The sequence below is a fragment of the Hydra vulgaris genome, chromosome 07 (genome assembly GCF_038396675.1).
Source record: "Hydra vulgaris chromosome 07, alternate assembly HydraT2T_AEP".
In the NCBI taxonomy this organism is placed as follows: Eukaryota; Metazoa; Cnidaria; class Hydrozoa; order Anthoathecata; family Hydridae; genus Hydra; species Hydra vulgaris.
In genome coordinates, this window is record NC_088926.1 from 590,001 (window position 1) to 609,445 (window position 19,445).

The 19,445-nt window shown below is 28.6% G+C and overlaps 1 protein-coding gene across 2 annotated transcripts in view; it reads left to right on the plus strand.

The window, feature by feature from the left end:
- The window catches only part of LOC124806705 (uncharacterized), a 92,707-nt gene that overhangs the window by 2,987 nt on the left and 70,275 nt on the right, over positions 1-19,445 (plus strand). Inside the window, exons 1-5 of one of the 2 annotated variants that reach the window (XM_065800741.1) lie at positions 10,245-10,356; positions 10,961-11,006; positions 11,271-11,396; positions 11,485-11,766; positions 17,881-18,099. In XM_065800741.1, the coding sequence (XP_065656813.1) occupies positions 10,315-10,356; positions 10,961-11,006; positions 11,271-11,396; positions 11,485-11,766; positions 17,881-18,099 (715 nt within the window). In that variant the 5' untranslated portion in view covers positions 10,245-10,314. Of the gene's footprint in view, positions 1-10,244; positions 10,357-10,960; positions 11,007-11,270; positions 11,397-11,484; positions 11,767-17,880; positions 18,100-19,445 lie in introns of those variants that run through there. The other variant, XM_065800742.1, reaches the window with a different exon arrangement.

Sequence of the window (19,445 nt, forward strand, 5' to 3'; positions counted from 1 at the left end):
CGAATCATGTTTCTAGTGTGAACTACTTTCATTTTGTAAACAGAAAATGATTGTTTTTATTTCAAAACTTTTAAATTTTTAGGATTTCCATCTCAATGATGCAGTTAGCATTGTCTTGAGCTAAAACTTTCCAAATGTTACTTTGTTTGAAAGAAAGAAAAAGTGAAAAATTTAGGGAGTTTGTCTTTCACATTTGTACATGGATTTTTTGTAACCACTATTACTTAAGTTATTTATTACTTTTACTTGTAGCAATATAAATATAAATTCTTTTTATATAGGAAGGTTCAAGTCATTGTCAAATTATCTTTCATCGATGTTTTTAATAAGAATTTAATCTTAATTTGTTTTTATTCTCTCTTCTCTTAATTGCTATCATTTTACAAGATTTAAACTGCATTTCAAAAATGATTTATTCATGTATAAGTTTATAATAATATTGATATTTTAATAGTCTTAAATTTCATAATTTTTTTTTTTTTTTTTTTTTTTTTATAATTGTTTATTTTCTTATAAAAAGAAAGTCTCATTAACAATTTAAGTAAGTAATATATTGAGTGCAAATTTATTTATGTTTTAGGAAATCACAATGTTTGACGATAAAAGAACTTTTTCTTTTTGTCCCGGCCATTCTTTGACATCTTGGCCATCTGCATTCATTGCAGATTATTTGACACCCAGGCCATCTGAATTCATTGTAGAAGTTGTGTTTTGATTTAACGTGATGAAAACTAGTTTTGTTGCAAAAAGTTTTAAAATTTTTATATCAACGTAGATTAATTGTCGAATAGTAAGACTTTTTCAAACCAAAATTAAGTTAATAAATACTAATATTTGGGCAATAAACATACTGTATAGTTTTTCATTGTAAATACCATTTCTTTTATTTTTGTAAACCGCATTTTTGTTTATGTATACTTTATTTTTTTCTTTATGGTTGTGGGAAAATTGAAGTAAATTAAGTATCTTGTTTACATTAGCACATAATATAACGAGATATGATTAAATAGCTGTTCAAAATTGCAAGTAATGTGAACTCAAAACAAAAGCACAAAGGTTTTAAAAATTATTTTGCTTCTATCTAAGTTAATAAAATGTTTGTATGCTGTTTTGAACTTTTTTTTTTTTGGACTAATACCTTTGTATAGAAAGGTAAATCTATGATAGACCAATGAGTCGAGAAACATGTTATTTCTAGCATGTTTTACATAGTTTAATTCCTTAGTATTTGATCTTAAGTATCCTATTTCATTTTTTTTTTTTTTGATTTTGCTGAGATTGTAGACTGTTGAAACAAAGAAAAAGTGACTTTTTTTCAACAATTTTGATAGTTTTTTTGTAAATGATTTTTTTCTGTAGTTCATTAAGGTGCTCACAGAAGTTATGGTCTCACACTGCGCGACAAAAGATCGTAAAACTTTTTAATTTACAAGATGTCAATTCTACCAGGTGCGGTGGATATATTAAGTTGACTAGCAACTATATTGTTAACTTCCTTCAAACACTATATATGACAGCTGTCCCCAAGCATTTTCAACAATTTTCAGGTCTGAGGATCTGACCATTTCCATATTTCAATTTTATTATTGGAATAGTTTTCTACTATCTCAGCAATATAAACAATTTCTTGCCGATAAACAAAATATTTATCATTAATGACAGATGCTTCAGGTCGGAAAAACTCTTAAAAAGTAAATAGATATTCTTTATCCTTTTCTAATTTACCATATTTAAAACCAAATCATTCACTACCACTACTCATTTGACTCTATAACTTGAAATAATAACTCCATCTAACATCTAAGCCCAACAAGACAAACTTACTTTTCTTTAGAATACACTTCTTGTTGCCACACTTATTTCCATATTATGTGGTCTTTTGCAAAAGTTGTTTGATTGCTTATGTTATGAAAAACATTATAGTAACTCGCTAAATGTTACGTAAATTAGCTTTTAAACCTGCTACCACAGCAGTTTAACGTGCAGTTAGTAATCAATTTTTTTTTGGCTCGTCTCAACAACTTACGACTACGGTCACTAAATGTTAAGGACATTCGGGACTTTTTTATTCCATACTATTAACGTAGTTTCTGATGACACTTTTTGCTTCTAGGCAATTTTTGCGTAGTCTATTCAATAAATTAGAATAATTCAAGCTTTGTGGTGTTCTTTCATTTTTTTTGCAAAAATTATACTTAATATTTTTTTGCTATTCGACCAAAAAGTATCATTATTCCGTGTTTCAAAAATTATACTTAATATTTTTTTGCTATTCGACCAAAAAGTATCATTATTCCGTGTTTCAAAAAAGAAATCAAATGGATCAAAGGTGCAACATGTACGTTGTAACTTTGACCAATGCGTGTTGTTCTTTTGACCAAAATTTCATTATTAAAAAACCATGCAATATTTTGAGCTTTTTAATAATTTAGTTTGTTATATATTATAAAGAAACTTCTGGCTTACCACGTGCGAAAAAAATATTTTTAAGCAATCTTATTTTGTAAGCAATCTTAACTGGCTAAAAAAATCAGAAAAATCGATCTTTACAAATCCTTACAATAATACAAAAATCACTCCTTAATTCCTTTACCTTGTAAAAAAAACTTGTATATTTAAGTTTCATTAATCAGTCAGTATTACTTATAGAATTACTAATTTTTTTAATGAAATCAGTTATTAGTACTATATTGATAGAGTCACAAATTTTCTTTAGTTAGATGCTACTTACTTGGAAGATTCAAGGTCCAAAACTTTAAATGCGATTTAATTGTACAAAATATTTTTTCTAATACATATATATAGTTATTTTTATCCTTTCAGATGGGAAAAAAGAAAAAAAATATTTCTATAACTTATACTAGCTAGTGGTCTATATTTATTTACATATGACCAAAATGCTTTTTAAAGAAAATATTTTAATGATGACAACAAAATATACAATTATAAAAAACTGTAATGATCAATTATTACAAGAGATCAAATCAACATAACTTCAAGCATTAGATACTGACGTTTCGATGAACCATACTTGGTGATGAAAGTTTCATAATAAAATCTTTAAGTTCCACATCGTATATGTTTTCATTATTTATCATCTTTTCATCAAGTCTCCTGATATCTTATAATACCTACTATTGTAACCCATACCAACAATTTTTATAACTCCAGCTAGATAATGTTCAAAATAATTCTTTCCGGTAGCATGAAATAAATTAACCCCCATAATAAATTAACTCCCGTTGCGTAAAAAATCACCCGGGGAATTAATCTATTTCAAAATAGATTAACTCCTCTTGAAAACATTAACCCCTGTCGGCAAAACAAACTGACTCCCCATATTATTTTAACTCCCTTGGAACAACTTATACGAATTACAAAAAAAGTGTTCTAACTTGAGGTTTTCCAAATGTGTTGTTTTTAAATCTGTTAATTAGTTATTGATATGGATGTAAATTATATTTCTACTATTATTATATCATATATTATTAGAAGCAATATATACATACATATATATATATATATATATATTTATATAAATATATATATACATATATATATATATATATACATATATATATATATATATATATATATATATATATATATATATATATATATATATATATATATATATATGACACACTGCCTGCCCCAACCAAACCCTCAGTCGATTTAGCAGCACTCCCTTACGAGTCAGGCTATAAGATAGTTGATGTAGCAACACTCCGTTGCGAGTCAGGCTAATTGTCAGTCGATTTTGCTGCACTCCGTTGTGAGTAAGACTATTTGTCAGTCGATGGAGCGGCACTTTTTTGCGAGTCAGGCTATAAGATGGTCGGTGTAGCAACACTCCGTGTATGATTTACAGTAAAAAAAATAAAAATAAAAAATATTTGATTAAAAAAAATAAAAACAAAACCATTGTTTATATTATTAAAAACATTTAGAATGTTTTAAAAACATTCTGGTCAATTAAATTTGTTCTTTTAAAAAACGATTAATTTGTAATTAAATTAATGGTTTTAACTTTCTGACAACACGCAAATGTTGGACAAAAGTCAAAAGTAACTAAAAGTGACATATTTGTTGGCATAAGAATCACTTTTTTCTTTGTGCACTCCTAAATGCAGCAATCTATAGAACTATATATATATATATATATATATATATATATATATATATATATATATATATATATATATATATATATATATATATATATATATATATATATATATATATATATATATATATATATATATATATATATATATATATATATATATATATATATATATATATATATATATATATATATATATATATATATATATATATATATATATATATATATATATATATATATATATATATATATATATATATATATATATATATATATATATATATATATATATATATATATAGTATATATATATATATATATATATATATATATACATATATATATATATGTATAATATATATATATATATATATATATATATATATATATATATATATATATATATATATATATATATATATATATATATATATATATATATATATATATATATTAGGGTGGTCCTTAATTTTCAAAGTTTGATTTTTATACAGGGCACACTTAAATTTTGTTTATATGCATGCATAAAAAATTCACAAAAAAAATTATCTAATCTGAAAACATTTTGAGTTCCCTACCACATATATATAGTTAAGCATCATGTGGGGTTCCGTGGCTGCATTTCACTAGTTGTTATGCTGGTGAACTCTTTCACTGCACACTATACCGCCTGCATAATTTATCAATATGATGTTACTTATTTATTGTTAAACTATCAAGAATGCATTTCTCCAGCTGTCAGCCATTTGTAATCAGACACTGACACACACTCACTCAATATAACAATAATATTTGATGAATCTGAGTTAGTGACTACTGACTCTCTCAGGGAAACTTCCGTAACAACTGACCTAGTGGATACTGGATCAAAAGTGAGTGTTTTCTTTGTTTATATTTGCTTAAATATCTATTTGCCAAATTATATTGATTTAACAATGAATTATTATAAAACAGACAGAATGACCGATCCGCTGTGCTTAATCTATTTTGGATTGTTAATTGATATCAATTGCCTGAGTGCCATAGTATTGAACTTGACTTTTCATTTATGCCCATAATTGTGTATTTTATTTAATGGTTTAAGACCTTGTCAGAGTTTTCATATGTCATTGTTGTTTATTTATATTGCATAACATAAATTTTGTCAGTTAGTTTTCTGAGTTCTATAAGTTTTTGTTAGAAATTACATATAATTTGAATAATTAAATTGGATGGTAACAAATAAAGTTTGTTATTTTAAGGGAGATGGCCAATGCTTGCTGTAGGACTTCGAAACCAACTACAAGACGAGAAACTGAGTTGTGGCTGATAGGCCAAATGTCTGAAATTGTCAGCTCTACAAAGTTACCGTCAAAGAAGGAAGTCATGGCACTTTTCTTCTATTACAAAGAAGCCACCAAATAGACCGTTTGTGAAACATCAAATTCAACAACTAATGACGTTCTTGAAGTGTGGGCTAAAGCCCGCATCCCGACACGGTTGAAGAAACACGTTGTTGAAAAAGTTGAATGTCTGTTCCATGAATATGACAAACTGAAGAAAAATAAGGAAAATAAAGCAAAGCGCTTTAAAAGTTCTCTGAAGAAGGAAGAGGAATGGAAGGATGGCTTAGAGATTCTTTTTGACATTGCTCATGCGGACGCCATGAAGATGATTAGCATGCAGGAGGACAGGAAGTTCCTGTTAGCTCAGCGTGAGGCGGGACGACGTGGTAAGACGGGAAGTGTTGACAAAGCCATGGCCAAAAGAGAAAAAGATGTTCACAGTAGAGAAGAAAACTTCAAGAGAAGAAAAGAGAGAGAAGAACAGGACAGAGTGGCCAGAGAGGAGAAAGCTATACTTCAGAATTCCGAAAGCGAACAGGAGTCTGGTAATGATAATGAAGCATTTGGTGAGCCATCATCAAGCACAACTTTAAAGAGAACTAAACGTAAACGTGGCACACACAAAATACTGAATGACAAGTTAACAGTATGTCTGGATATGGCAAAGGTCAGTGATAGAAATGCTGCACTAGTCCTGACTCCAGCACTGCAGCACCTCGGTCATGACCCAGCAGAGTTTAATATCAATCGATCTTCCATTCGAAGAGAAAGGATGAAATTTAAGCAGAGAATGGCAGAGAACTTGAAAGCAGAATTCAAGCCAACAGTTCCACTAACAATACTGGGATGGGAAATTGCTGGAAGATATCAGTAGCAAAAAAATTGTGGACCGGCTTCCAATCCTCGTGTCTGGACTAGGAGTTGACCAACTTCTTTGTGTACCGAAGCTGCCATCTGGAACTGGAGAAGCTGCAGCAACAGCTGTTTATGATGCAACTGTAGCGTGGGGCATAGCTGATAAAGTCAAGTGCTTGTGCTTCGACACTACTTCCGTCAATAGTGGTCCAAGAAATGGTGCTTGCATCCTACTGGAGCAGAAGTTTGACAAAGATTTGCTCTGGTTTGCTTGCCGTCATCACATTTTAGAAAAAGTCTTAGAGGCAACGGTTACTCTTTCTCTTGGCCCTTCAAAGGGTCCAGACATCATGATTTTTAAAAGGTTTCAAAGCAGTTGGGAAATCATTGACCGGTCAAACTTTCAGGCATCTAGTTCGAATGACATCGTGCACAGTGCCATTTCCGTGTTGCAAATGAAACGATTGCATTTGCTGAAAACCAACTGCAACAGTTTCAGCCATGTGATGATTATCGCGAACTGCTAGAGCTGACCATAATGTTTCTGGGAGGCGTTCCATCTCAAGGATGCTTATTCAAAGCTTCGGCAGGACTGCATCGAGCCAGATGGATGACCAAGGCTATTTATTCATTGAAAATATGGATGCTGAGAAACAAGTTCAAGATGACAAAGAAAGAAGAGAAGGGAATAGCAGACGTGTGTCTTTTCACAGTGGCTCAGTATGTCAAGGCCTGGTTTAGAGCACCGTCAGCGCCATCTTCGCCTTGTGTTGATCTCGAGCTTATCAAGGAGATCGACAAATACAAGGCACAGAATCAAGCAGTCTCTTAGATTGCAATGAAGAAAATTTTAGGACATTTGTGGTACTTGTCAGAAGAACTGATTGCATTGGCTTTCTTTGATGACGAAGTCTCCGATGACACTAGACGTCTGATTGTCAGTGCCCTGCCAGCACCGGGTGCAGAACATCCTTTGAAGAGGATAACTGTTGATCCTACGCTAGTGAGCTCCAAGAACTTGGAAGACTTTGTCATTGAGAGCAGTTGTAGATTCTTCACCATCACTGCTTTACCGTCAACTTTCCTCAACAAAGACGTGAAGCTCTGGTCTGCAGATGCTGACTATCAGTTGGCGAAGAACACTGTCAGTAGTATGAGAGTTGTGAATTATATAGCAGAACGTGGAGTTGCCTTAATGGACGAATACAACAAGCTGCATGCAAACGATGATGAGCAGAAACAGTGCCTTTTCTTAATTGTAAAGAAGTACCGCCAGCGATTTCCTTATCGAGCGAAGAATACCCTGGCAATGGACTAACTAGACGGTTTTTGTCACTTTGACAGTCTCAACACAGAAGGACAATAATAAATACAATATGTAACATTGTAACAGTTGTTTAAATGTGCTTCAATAAAGCAATGTTGTGCTCTGTGATCATATTTGTCCTAATCATTCATATTGTAGAATACTGAGCATATGAGCCTTCTGTGGGCACTTTTATAGATATAAACTCTGCGGTAGGGACCCCTAAAATGTATTTTTTTCAAATAAAATTTTCAGTACAATTATTTTTTCATAAACGTCAACCATTCAAGGGGGTGCCCCGTCAGAAAACTGAAGAAAATATTTTTTGTAATGAATAAGGACCACCCTAATATATATATATATATATATATATATATATATATATATATATATATATATATATATATATATATATATATATATATATATATATATATATATATATATAAACTATATAACCTTAGACATTATTATTAGCAAAAGACGATGGTTCTGAAGTATTAGTTCAAAACAATAGTAATAGTAGTAGTAGATCAAAACTTGCACGAACCGAAGTTCGTGCAATATTATTACTATTGTTTTGATCTCCTTTTTATATATAATATAAAGGCTTGTCAAAAATAAACAGCTATAAAGTAATTTTAATCAACGCTCACTAAAAATTTATATATTATATATTTAAATATATGTAATACTAAATATAAATTTAAAAAATTTTAAAATACTTACACAATTTTGTAGATATAATTATAAGTTACATTATTTAAAACGCGTATTAAAGGGGGTTAATTTATTTCAGTGGGGGTTAGAAATACTAAAGCTCCCGGTTAATCCATTTCGCTATATTTTAAAATAATTTAACTCCCGGGGTTAACTTATTTCGAAATAAATTAACCGGGGAGTTAAAATGTTTTAACCGGGAGTTAACTTTTTGGTGAGTTAATCTATTTCGCGTCACCGGCCGTTTTGACAACTAAAAAATTTCCAGAAACAATTTTACTTTCATTATCAAGTATGTTTACTCAAAAATCAATTTCATCAGAAAATTCATGACTTAAACGCTTGTCAAAATAACTTAAAATAATCTGCTTTGCAAATTTTTTTATTTTTCTTGAAGAGAACTATTTACTTTGTTGGCTGTTAGATTTTGAATCTAGACTAACTTTAATTTCAGGTGTATCAGTTAAAATGCGCTATTTTCCTTTACGCCATTTTGTAGTAGTAGTTTTTTTTTAAAGTTGAGTTTGGGGTTAGGTCGTATTATTTCAGGTGAAACAATAAATGATATTGATGGTAAATTCATAGAAGTCAATTTCCCCTAAATCAATAAACAATGTTGATAGTAAAAGTTTTAAAATCGGAAAAATCATTTTGTTTTTTCGAATTTAAAACTTTCGTATTATTTATCTAAGGCTTATCCATTCTACTTAGATTGGAAAACATTTAAAAAAAAACTCAAAATTTTTTTATTTCCAGACACTTTGATTTAGAAATTTATTTTCAAAAAAATTTATTTTTTCGGGATCATTGAAGTAAGAATAGTTTGTTTAGCTTACCTAATGTTTTTCGAACAGAATTGTTATTGGTGAGCCTATAAGGCTTAATTTTGGCATTGTGTTGGCATATGATGCGCTGCTATTATTGTTTACATTGGAGTAGTGTCAAATGTTATTGAAAATAAGTTGGCTCAAAGTTTTAATCTTCATAAGATTTCATTCTTTTAAATTGTTATTACTATGTTAGCTGAACTAAATGCTACAGTTAGGAACGCACTTGCATAATGCATATTTTACTGGGTTGCCGTTACGACGGCGCATCATTGTGTGAGGTCACGGTTAACTCTGTGTTGTAAAATGATTGGTTTTTTTACTTAACTAACGTTAGTATTGTGTCTTAGCATTAATTCAATGAGCAATTAATAATATGAAGAAGCCGCAGTCGAGTTAACTGCATGCATTTGTAGAACATAATTTACTCAATAACATTTTTTGCTTTGGTTAGCCGAGTGCATAACAAGTTAACTAAGCGCAAGCGCAGTAATTATGTTTAGTATCATGTTTAAAGATCGAAGATTATAACCGTTCGAATAAAAGTGTTGCTTTATCGAATAAAGGTGTTGTTTTAACTTTAAAACTTAACTTTAAAATTTAAGTTAAAAATTTAACGTTACGACCTCTCCCCACCAGAAAAAAAAGCTCAGCAAGAGTAAAAACTAAATTTGCATCTTTATTTTTATGTCCTTTATTTTTTTATATTTTTTATTTTTATGTCCTTTTATTTTTTTATATTTTTTATTTTTATGTACTTTTATTTTTTTATATTTTTTATTTTTATGTCCTTTTTTTCAAAGATAATAATTTTAGTCTATAAAAAATATAAGATTATATATCAGTTAAGGGTTGAATGAAAAAAAAAATGTAGTAGGTTACTAGACAATAATAATACGTGTATCATTAATAATTCTTTTTAATACGGTAGTCTCTGTTTCCGCGTCGAACGAACTTTCAAAAAAAGTAAAAAAATCAATTATAAAAGGTATAAAAACCTTCAACTATTATGATAAGCCAATGAACCATGACCATGATTGCTATTATTATATTATTGTTATTAAGAAGTACAGAAATGTTATCTACACCATCTACACTGCAAATGATGTAATTGAGGAACTTAAAGAGAAATTTTCTTAGCAACTTGTAAAAATGGAAAGTAGAAATAAAATATGGTCAGAAAAGATAAACATGGTAAAAAAAAACTTTTAAACTTACTAAAGCACTTTTTATCTTGCGGAAACAGTGTAAAGTAAATTGTATTGTAATTGTAAGTTTAAACATATTTATAGTAAAGAGTTACATTGTTTCCTTTTTTTTCACTAATACCATACTCCTTAAATACTTTTCAATGTATGAAAAAATGTTATATAATTATCCCTATAATATTAGATTATAGTAATAAAACATAATGACTGATTTGCTATGAGAAAATTTGCACTTATATCAAGAAAGTACGAAATTCAGCATATGTAAAAAATTATCAATGTTTCGTTAAAACGAATGTTATTTTTGATTTCAGTGGCTAAAATTACATAAATAAACATTAAAAAATCAAAATGGGACCTTAATTGTTTAATAAATAAGAAATACTAATTTTATTTGTTTTTGTTTTCTCAACACATATAATAACTTATATATAAAATAGGATTAACTTAAAATAATAGTATAGAATTTTTGTTTCTTATTATTACGTATTGAATTTTTACTTCTCATTACTACGTTTTAATTTCTTACTACTACGTTTTTATTTTTTATTACTGCGTTTTTATTTTTTATTATTTCGTTTTAATTTTAGATTTTGATTTCACTGCACTTCGTTGGATCACGTAAAACGTTTTTAAGTAAGAGAATTATTTTTAACTAGATTTTTATTTAAGCTTAAATTTGCTTTTGTTTTTTTAAACTTATTATAAAGAAGTAGGAACTTTAAAATAGAAAAGACTCAAAATAGTTCCTTTTTATTCATTACTCGCCTCTCTTGATCCCGTAAAAAGGGCAGCGCCAATGAGATTTTTATATAACGTAATTTTTTCCATTGCTACATTTATTGAAGTTTTTTTTTTTTACTATGATTTGGTACTAATCAATCGTCTGTTTTTTTTCAGTTTTAAATAATGTATACTCGTTTGAAACAAAATATGAAAACGATTATAATGACAGTTGTAACTTGTACAATTTGGATAACACTGGTCCAACTTATGATTTTCCAATATTATTAAAAGTCGTCAAAGGTAACAATTTGAGATAAGTTGTGTCTATCTAATAAATTATAAATTATTATACTGCGATAATTTACTTTGCATATTTTTAACTTATTAGGACTAAATGGTTTCAATAATACAGTATCATTTCAATCTCCTATATATGGCACATATATGCGTCACACAGATTTTAAGATTTACATGGATTACCAATCCTCAGGAACGTTTAACGACAATGCCTCATTTATATTGAGAAAAATCAATGACGATGAATACTTCATAGCAATTCAGTCTTTTAATTATCCAAGTATGCTTATCTTAAGTTGCAATCGTCGTTTATATATAGTTAATGAAAACATATCGGAAAACTATGTAAATCGTACTAGTTTTAAAATAACAGGTAATCATTATTTACTTAGATTAACGCAAATAAAATTATGATGTACAAAATGTCATAAGTTTCAGGATTTTTAGTAAAAAAGACTCTGGTTCATTTCAGCCCGGTTACAAAATAAAGGTTTGGACCCAGCATACCCCAACCACCTATTCCTTTAAACAGCAACAACAACAACAACAACAACAAAAACAACAACAAAAACAACAACAAATTTATTTTTTTACGTATACTTTTAATATGAATAGATAATTATTATAAGTTAATCCTAAAAGTAACCAAGGGACAACCAAATCTTTCTACTTAAAATGTTTCAGACAATTCAATTGGGTAAAAACAAAAAATAGAGGGTTCTTTAGATTGTATAGTTTTCATCTAAGTTACATAAGTTATTATTTATTTACTCTTAATGAAATCTGATGCCTCAATAGAAGTAAATTTTTTATGTTGGGGTTTATATGCCTTTTTTGTTGTCGATTCTCACTAACAGCATAGCTTTTAAATCAAATTTGTCAAAACTAGATTTAGCCTCTTGTAAATGTTAATAGACTTTAGGGATATACATTTTTAAACTATACAGCTATAAGCAAATCACCATAGTGAAAATAGTTTCAAAGGCTTAAAGCATTTTATAAACATTTGTAAACATGCTGTGTCTAGCTGGTCAATTTTTTTGTAATTGTCTACTAGCTTCTGCAAATGTATTCATCGAAGGATTTTGTCATTATTCAGCTTTTTTAAAGCTCCCTTTAATTTTTAAGACAAATTTCATATATACAAATATATAAACACTCTTGGTTAGTAGGAACCTAAATAACTGATTTTGATAAATATACTTAGTAATTAGAATAGACTTTCTAGAACTGCGTTGTAGCAACAAAAAAGTTTACCCAGCTGTTTAAGACTTGTCTTAAAAGACTATGCGGCTACGACATCAACCAGATTAATAAAAAGACCTGCTTGAGCCACCCATTTTTAATCGTATATATGCAATTAAGCTGTAGCCAAAAAAAAGTTGCGATAAATGCCACTCCAACGCAATAGACTTTTTCATCATTTTTTATTTTGTTATTGTTTTACAAAATTAAAATATTTTTGAAACAGCATTTACTTCAATTAGCAAAAGCACAGATTATATCACTTTATTTTGCAGATTGCTTGTGCTTCCTTTTTGCTTTATTAGCAACTTTACAGTTGCTATTGCGATGTTTCAAATTGAGCAATTTTACTTTCTGAAAAATGAAAATATTACTTGCAACTAAAAATGGTAAATAGATGAGTCTAAAAAATTTTAAATTTAATAAGGTTTTCAAAGGTAAAAAGTGGATACCCGGTCAGCACACGACGTTGATTCAACGTTGGATTTATGTTGGATTATGTTAACGTTGGTTTAAACCACCGTTATTTTTTATTGAACTTTGACTTTAGTAATCTAAATTTTTATTGGAGTTACAGCACTATAATAACTATTTTAATAAATATTTCATTTTCTTGAGCTATGAATTTTTTTGAAAACATTTGAGAAATAGATTTAATATCAAGTTAAAATAATAGTTTTAACTTTCTACAAAAGTGATTTTTATTGTAATTTAACTTTTTACAAAAAATGTTACTCCATCCTTTCCATTTCCAACACTACTCCAACGGTACAACCTAAATAACAATGTTATTTAACGCTGTTTCAACGCTGTTGTGCCCATTGCGTAGTTAATTTTTTACTGAAACTGGAATACAAGTGAGTATGATTCACGTGTATGATTGAAAGAATGAGTCTTTTTGTTAATCCTCATAATCATTCATTGCTAAATGTAATTCAGTTTAGAAATTATTTACGGTTTTTACCTGAAATAAGTTGTGATTATATTTTTCATTACTGTTTGAATTAAACTGTTTTTTTCATGAACTCCTTTTTTTTATATAACTGTTTCCTATGTGTGCTAGTAAGAAAATAGGTTTTGTTTTAAACCATGTTTTAAGATGCAATTTGTTATTTCTAGTAAATATCTAATTTTATTCTTTGCGTTCTTTTCCTAAGAACGAAATTCAGTTTATGTACTAGTTTAAGACTTTTGTTGAAGTAAAAAAACTTTCTCATTCATTTCTTCTTTCAAGAGTTATGTTTTGTTTTTCTCATCTTTCTTTGAATATAATGTTTTAAGAAGCTGTTAATGGTTCTGTCACTCTGTGTTGCGCTCTTTCTACTTTTTAAACACCATCTTTGTTGATGATGATTGGACCTCAAGCTCTTTTACTTATCTAACACTTGTTTACTTAACATTTATTTTAAGAACTTCTTGAAGTTCTTAAAATAAATTGAAAAAAAGTCAGGACATCTGGAAGATTTAAACCACTAATTTGAAAAGCGCATTTGCTAAGAAACATTTCGAAGTCTATTATGAAAACTTGTTCGCTAAATGCGAAGAAAATATAACCCAGCTATGCTGTTAGAAACGGCACTACTTTAGTTAAAATGCTTGATACACAAAAAAAGTCATTTTTTTCTCCGTTTTTAAACTTCAGAGAAAATATATTCAAATAAGGAATAAAGATAGTATACCTTAAAGATAGTATACCTTAAAAAGACTAACGCACATGGTTTATTTAAAATTTGAAATATAATCAGGTAGGGTAAAGTGGGTCTATGTATGTATAATATTATGATAAGTAATTAAGGGTGGAATGCAAGAAGCAAACTTGAGTCAAGTTCGACTTGAACTTTACATTGTAACCAATAGCGGCAGAGTATGGGTTTTTCCCTCAAAAAAAAACTCTCCCGCTGTTGGTTACAATGTAAAATTCAAGTCGAACTTGACTCAAGTTCGCTTCTTGCATTCCACTCTATATTATCGAAGATATTGTTAGTAACATAAAATTGTTAGATTCATCAGACCTAACTATTGTCGTGTTAATAATTCTTTAGAACTATTAAACACTTATGTTGGAAGTTTATATCAAAAAACATGGATATTTATTTGTATGAAACAATATGTTCACCTTCGGACCTAGGCTAGGTCAAATAAAATCTTATATGATACCTATTTGGTGTTAAAGTATTTTTTTCAATAATATATCATGATTTATGCTAATTTATTTTATTAAAAATTTAACATATTTTTATAAATATTACTTTAGAAAGTAATTAAAAACGCCAAGATAATACTATAAAAAAATAAAACGCAAGTACAATGCTGATAGTTTGGAAAGAGCAATTATATTAGTATGTGAGGAAAAAAAGACTATTATCATGCTGCAAAAGAATGTTCTGTTCTTAAAGAAACATTGAGAAAAAGAATAAAATAATAAGAATTTAATGCAAACAATCGTGAAGGTCAAAAAAGTGTGCTGAGTGACAATGATGAAACTATGATTGTAGCTGCAACGCAGTATTGTCAAAGATATGGTCTTCCATTAGATTCTCTTGACATTTGTAATTTAGTTGCTCAATTTTGCACAACGATGAGGTAAAAACTCTTTTAAAAATGGAATTCCTAGGAAAAATTGGATACTTTCTTTAAAGAAGCGTCAAGTTAACAAACTTCGATTAAGTAAACCTAAAATACTTACATTTTCAAGAGCTAAAAGTTTAACACGTAAAGTTGTAGATAAATTTTTTACTTTTTTATCCGATGTAATTTTTAATCATAACATTGCTCCAAGTAGAATATACAACCTTGACAAGACTGGGCTCTCCACAAACCACTCAACTAAGAGAGTATATGTACATTCAAAAAAGCCATGTACCATAAAAGCCTTGTACCATAAAAGCGGCCACGGACAACTATATCCAAATTGTTTGTCTTCCGCCAAGTTGCTCATACACATTACAACTGTTAGATGTGGCTGTCTTCAGACCATTAAAGAATGAGTGGAGAAAAATTTTAAAGCGGTTTTCAAGAAAAACAATACAAAAATATTGATAATGCAGCTTTTACAGCGTTATTGAAACAATTGTGTCAGAGACTCTCTCGAGCAAATGCTGTAGGAGGATTTCGTGGTGCTGGTATCTCACCATTAAGTAAAGAAAAGATGGAAAGAAGAATAACAGATTTTGACTTTCTCAATCAATCGCCTGAACGTTATAGCCCTAAATCTCCAAGATTACAAACCCAAAGATCAGCTATGCGAGAAGCTCTAAGGTCACTCATATGCCCTAAAGTGTCTCCAGAAACAGCAGCAATAATAGAAAAACAAAAACAAAAACGGAAGAGAGTATAAGCAAAATGTAAAAAACTCCTTACAATAGAGAAAAGTCAAACGGTGGTTACTTGAGGAACAAAAATTTGAAGAGAAAAAAAAACCACAAAAAAAAAAAAATACGACAAAAACTATAACCTCTATTCAAGTACAAAGAAATACCCTAAATGATCTAAGAAGTGCCCAAAATAGCACGTATATTACTTTGAAAGTGCAGTAATCAAAAAAATAGTTTTTTTTTATAAAACACTTTATTAAAACATTATTATTTATGTTTTAAATCACCATTTTTTTACTTTTATTTGCCCGAGTTTTTAATTTTTATTGTTGTGCTGCGTACGTATGCATTTTCTTTTTCAATAAAAACATTTGAAGACTACTTTTTAAAATAAAACCTTGTATATATACTATAAAAAAAGGTGCGTGCATATAGAATGTATGTCAGATTTTTTATTTATATTTTAAGCAGTAGTATTTTAAACCAGAACTACCAAAATTTTATGTAGACCCACATTACCCACTTTGTGGGGTTATATGGGTCTGCATAAAATGTCTTTATAGGCATCTTCAAATAATGGCTCCCTAGACCTATTGATAGTATTTTAAGTAATATTTTTTTGTTAAATTTGTTTAGTAAGATGTCTAATCATGATTTTAAGACATCTTTTGTCAGAAAGCCGGTACATAAACGTTGTTTTTTTTTTAACTCAAAGTCAGAAATAGGTAAAAATAGGCTCAGATCACCCCACCCTAACGTATACCTATAAATATATATATATATATATATATATATATATATATATATATATATATATATATATATATATATATATATATATATATATATATATATATATTAGTAGAAAATCACTTAACTAAACTTTTTTCCATTTGACACTGTGTTTCATCAACAAAGATTCATCAGAAATGCATTTCTGATGAATCTTTGTTGATGAAAAAATTTAGTTAAGTGATTTTCTACTAATATATAATTGCTCTGTTCTTTTAAGAACATTGAGCACTCTATTGTGTAGAATACTTTTTAAAGTTGTTTAAATATATATATATATATATATATATATATATAATATATATATATATATATATATATATATATAATCTCAGATTTCCAAAAAAACGAATCGACTAAAATGTTTGAGAAAAAACATCAATTAACTTTTTTTTTCTCATTTTACGATTCAAATAATACTTTTTGAGGGCACTTTTAAAATATTTTGTGATTTACTACACGTAGACAGATAAAAAATATCTGCTAAATAAAGGGAAATCTCATTGTTTACGTTATATATCTGGGTTTAGGAACCTTTTTCAATTGGATAACTTGCACTCTTCAATTTCTCTCGTGTCCCACTTCTCCCCGCGTTTTTCTTATAATTTTGGGGGAAAAAATTGCTAATGATTTCTATTATTTTATAAAAGAGTTAGTTAAACGTTTTACTTGGAGTTTAAAATTTATTTTAAGATCATCTGCAGTGAGGTTCAACGTCAAAATGTAAAAAATTCATATATGGCTATCAATGTAAATTATGAGCTTTCTTATTTATGATATAGGCTTAAGCTTCTTTTATAATGTCATAACCGACGCAACACAGGGGCCAGAGAGTACATGCCCTCCACGTTTTGTCTAAAAAACGTTTTTTTCAATTAAAATTTCAAGGTATAGTTAACTTTTTTTTTTAAATTGCTAATTTTCAAATTCCTTTTCTACCACTTGAATTTTACGTGTCTTTAGTCATAAACATAAAAGACATATTTGTTTTTAACTTATTAATTTTGCTTTTAACTGTAAATGTCACATAGGACTTTTGGTTAACCAATAGTATAATTAAAATGTTTGTTTTGATAAAGCGTGTTCATTTTAAACGGTACTTTAACAAATAACTTTATAAAAATTATTTTGTTTAGCAAAATATGATATTAATTGTTCTGTTGGTTGGATGCAAAATGGAACATATTGTTACCTTTTCTACCGCATAAACAATGTGGTAAAAGGAAAAAATTGGTATGACTCCTTTTTATCGTGTCAAAACTACGGAGGAAATTTGTTAAGTATAGCCGACGAAGCAGAAAATGCATTCATTAAAGAACAGCTTAAAAACGAACAAGATAATCTTTACTGGATCGGTACTTATCTTTTTAAGGTTTTTATTTATTGTTAAAATAAGACAATATTTATTGTTAAAATAAGAAAATATAACATGATAATAAATTGTTGCCGTTTTAAATTACAGTGCTTTTAAAAAATATATAAGCGTAGTAAAATACTTTGTTCTTTTTTTTTATTTTTATAAATTTCACCTTTTAAGAAAAAAAAATTTCAAAAATCATGTATAAGTAAGCTTTTTTTATTTAAGTTATTTTAGTGCTCTATTAAAAATGTTTTAACAATTGGGTTTAGAAAATTTTTAAAATAAAGATTTTTTCTTAACCCAGCTGTTGTTCAGAACAATTTTTTAAAATTATTTTGACAATTTCCCATAAAAAGTCCATATAAATGTTTGTGATGATCAGTAAAGTTACATTTAAACTTTTTTTTAACATTTTTTTTTTTAAAGCAGTAAGCAAAGCAAACATTTAGGCAAGTAGATATAAAGGATGGTTTCATAACTAGTTACAGAGAAATAACAAAAGAACTAAAAATATTAGTAAATTAAATAAAAAATACGTTAAAAAGAATAAAATCAACAATTGACACGTTTTTTAGTATCTATAAGGTAATAAAATCAATAGAGTGCAAAAAGTCTTTAAGAGCAATCATAAGATTAAATTGTCATGAACTTACCAAGACATTTTACAAAAACCGCGAAAAAAGTTTTTCTTCAAATTTGCAGATGTTTGAAAACACTTACAGAAGGCTATAAACTTGTTTACAAGGTTATTTTTGGCGTGTGGAGAGCGTTGGATTTTTGGCGTGTGGAGAGCGTTGGATTTTTGGCGTGTGGAGAGCGTTGGATTTATTTAGTAGAAGCAAAGCAATTAGTTTTTAATGATTGTTAGTACTTGGAGCTGCTTTTAATTTTAACGGAAGTGGTGTATATACCAACTATACAGGACGAATCATCTAAAATGTTTATATAGTGGTGGTAGAGAAATGTATAGTTTCATTAGCAGACTTTTTTATTTAGCAAAGCAATTAGTGTCAGTTTCAATAAAATAATTGAACCGGTCCGGCCATTACAGCTCGTGTCAGTCAAAGTACAAAACACAAATTTTTATTGCCCTCGCCAGCTCTATCACCAAATTTAAATCCAATTAAATCTACTTTAGCCTTATAAGACAAAAAATTAATCAAGGCCTGAATAAGATCCATAGAAAACCTAATGTAAAAATATGATTAAGTTTGGAGAAGTGTTCTATCAATAAGTTTGCAACTCTCCTGTTATATCAATCCTGAAAAGATGTATGGCATGCAAAAAGCATAAGAGATGTTTTAAATACAATATTAGATGGCGACTTTTGTTGCATCAATT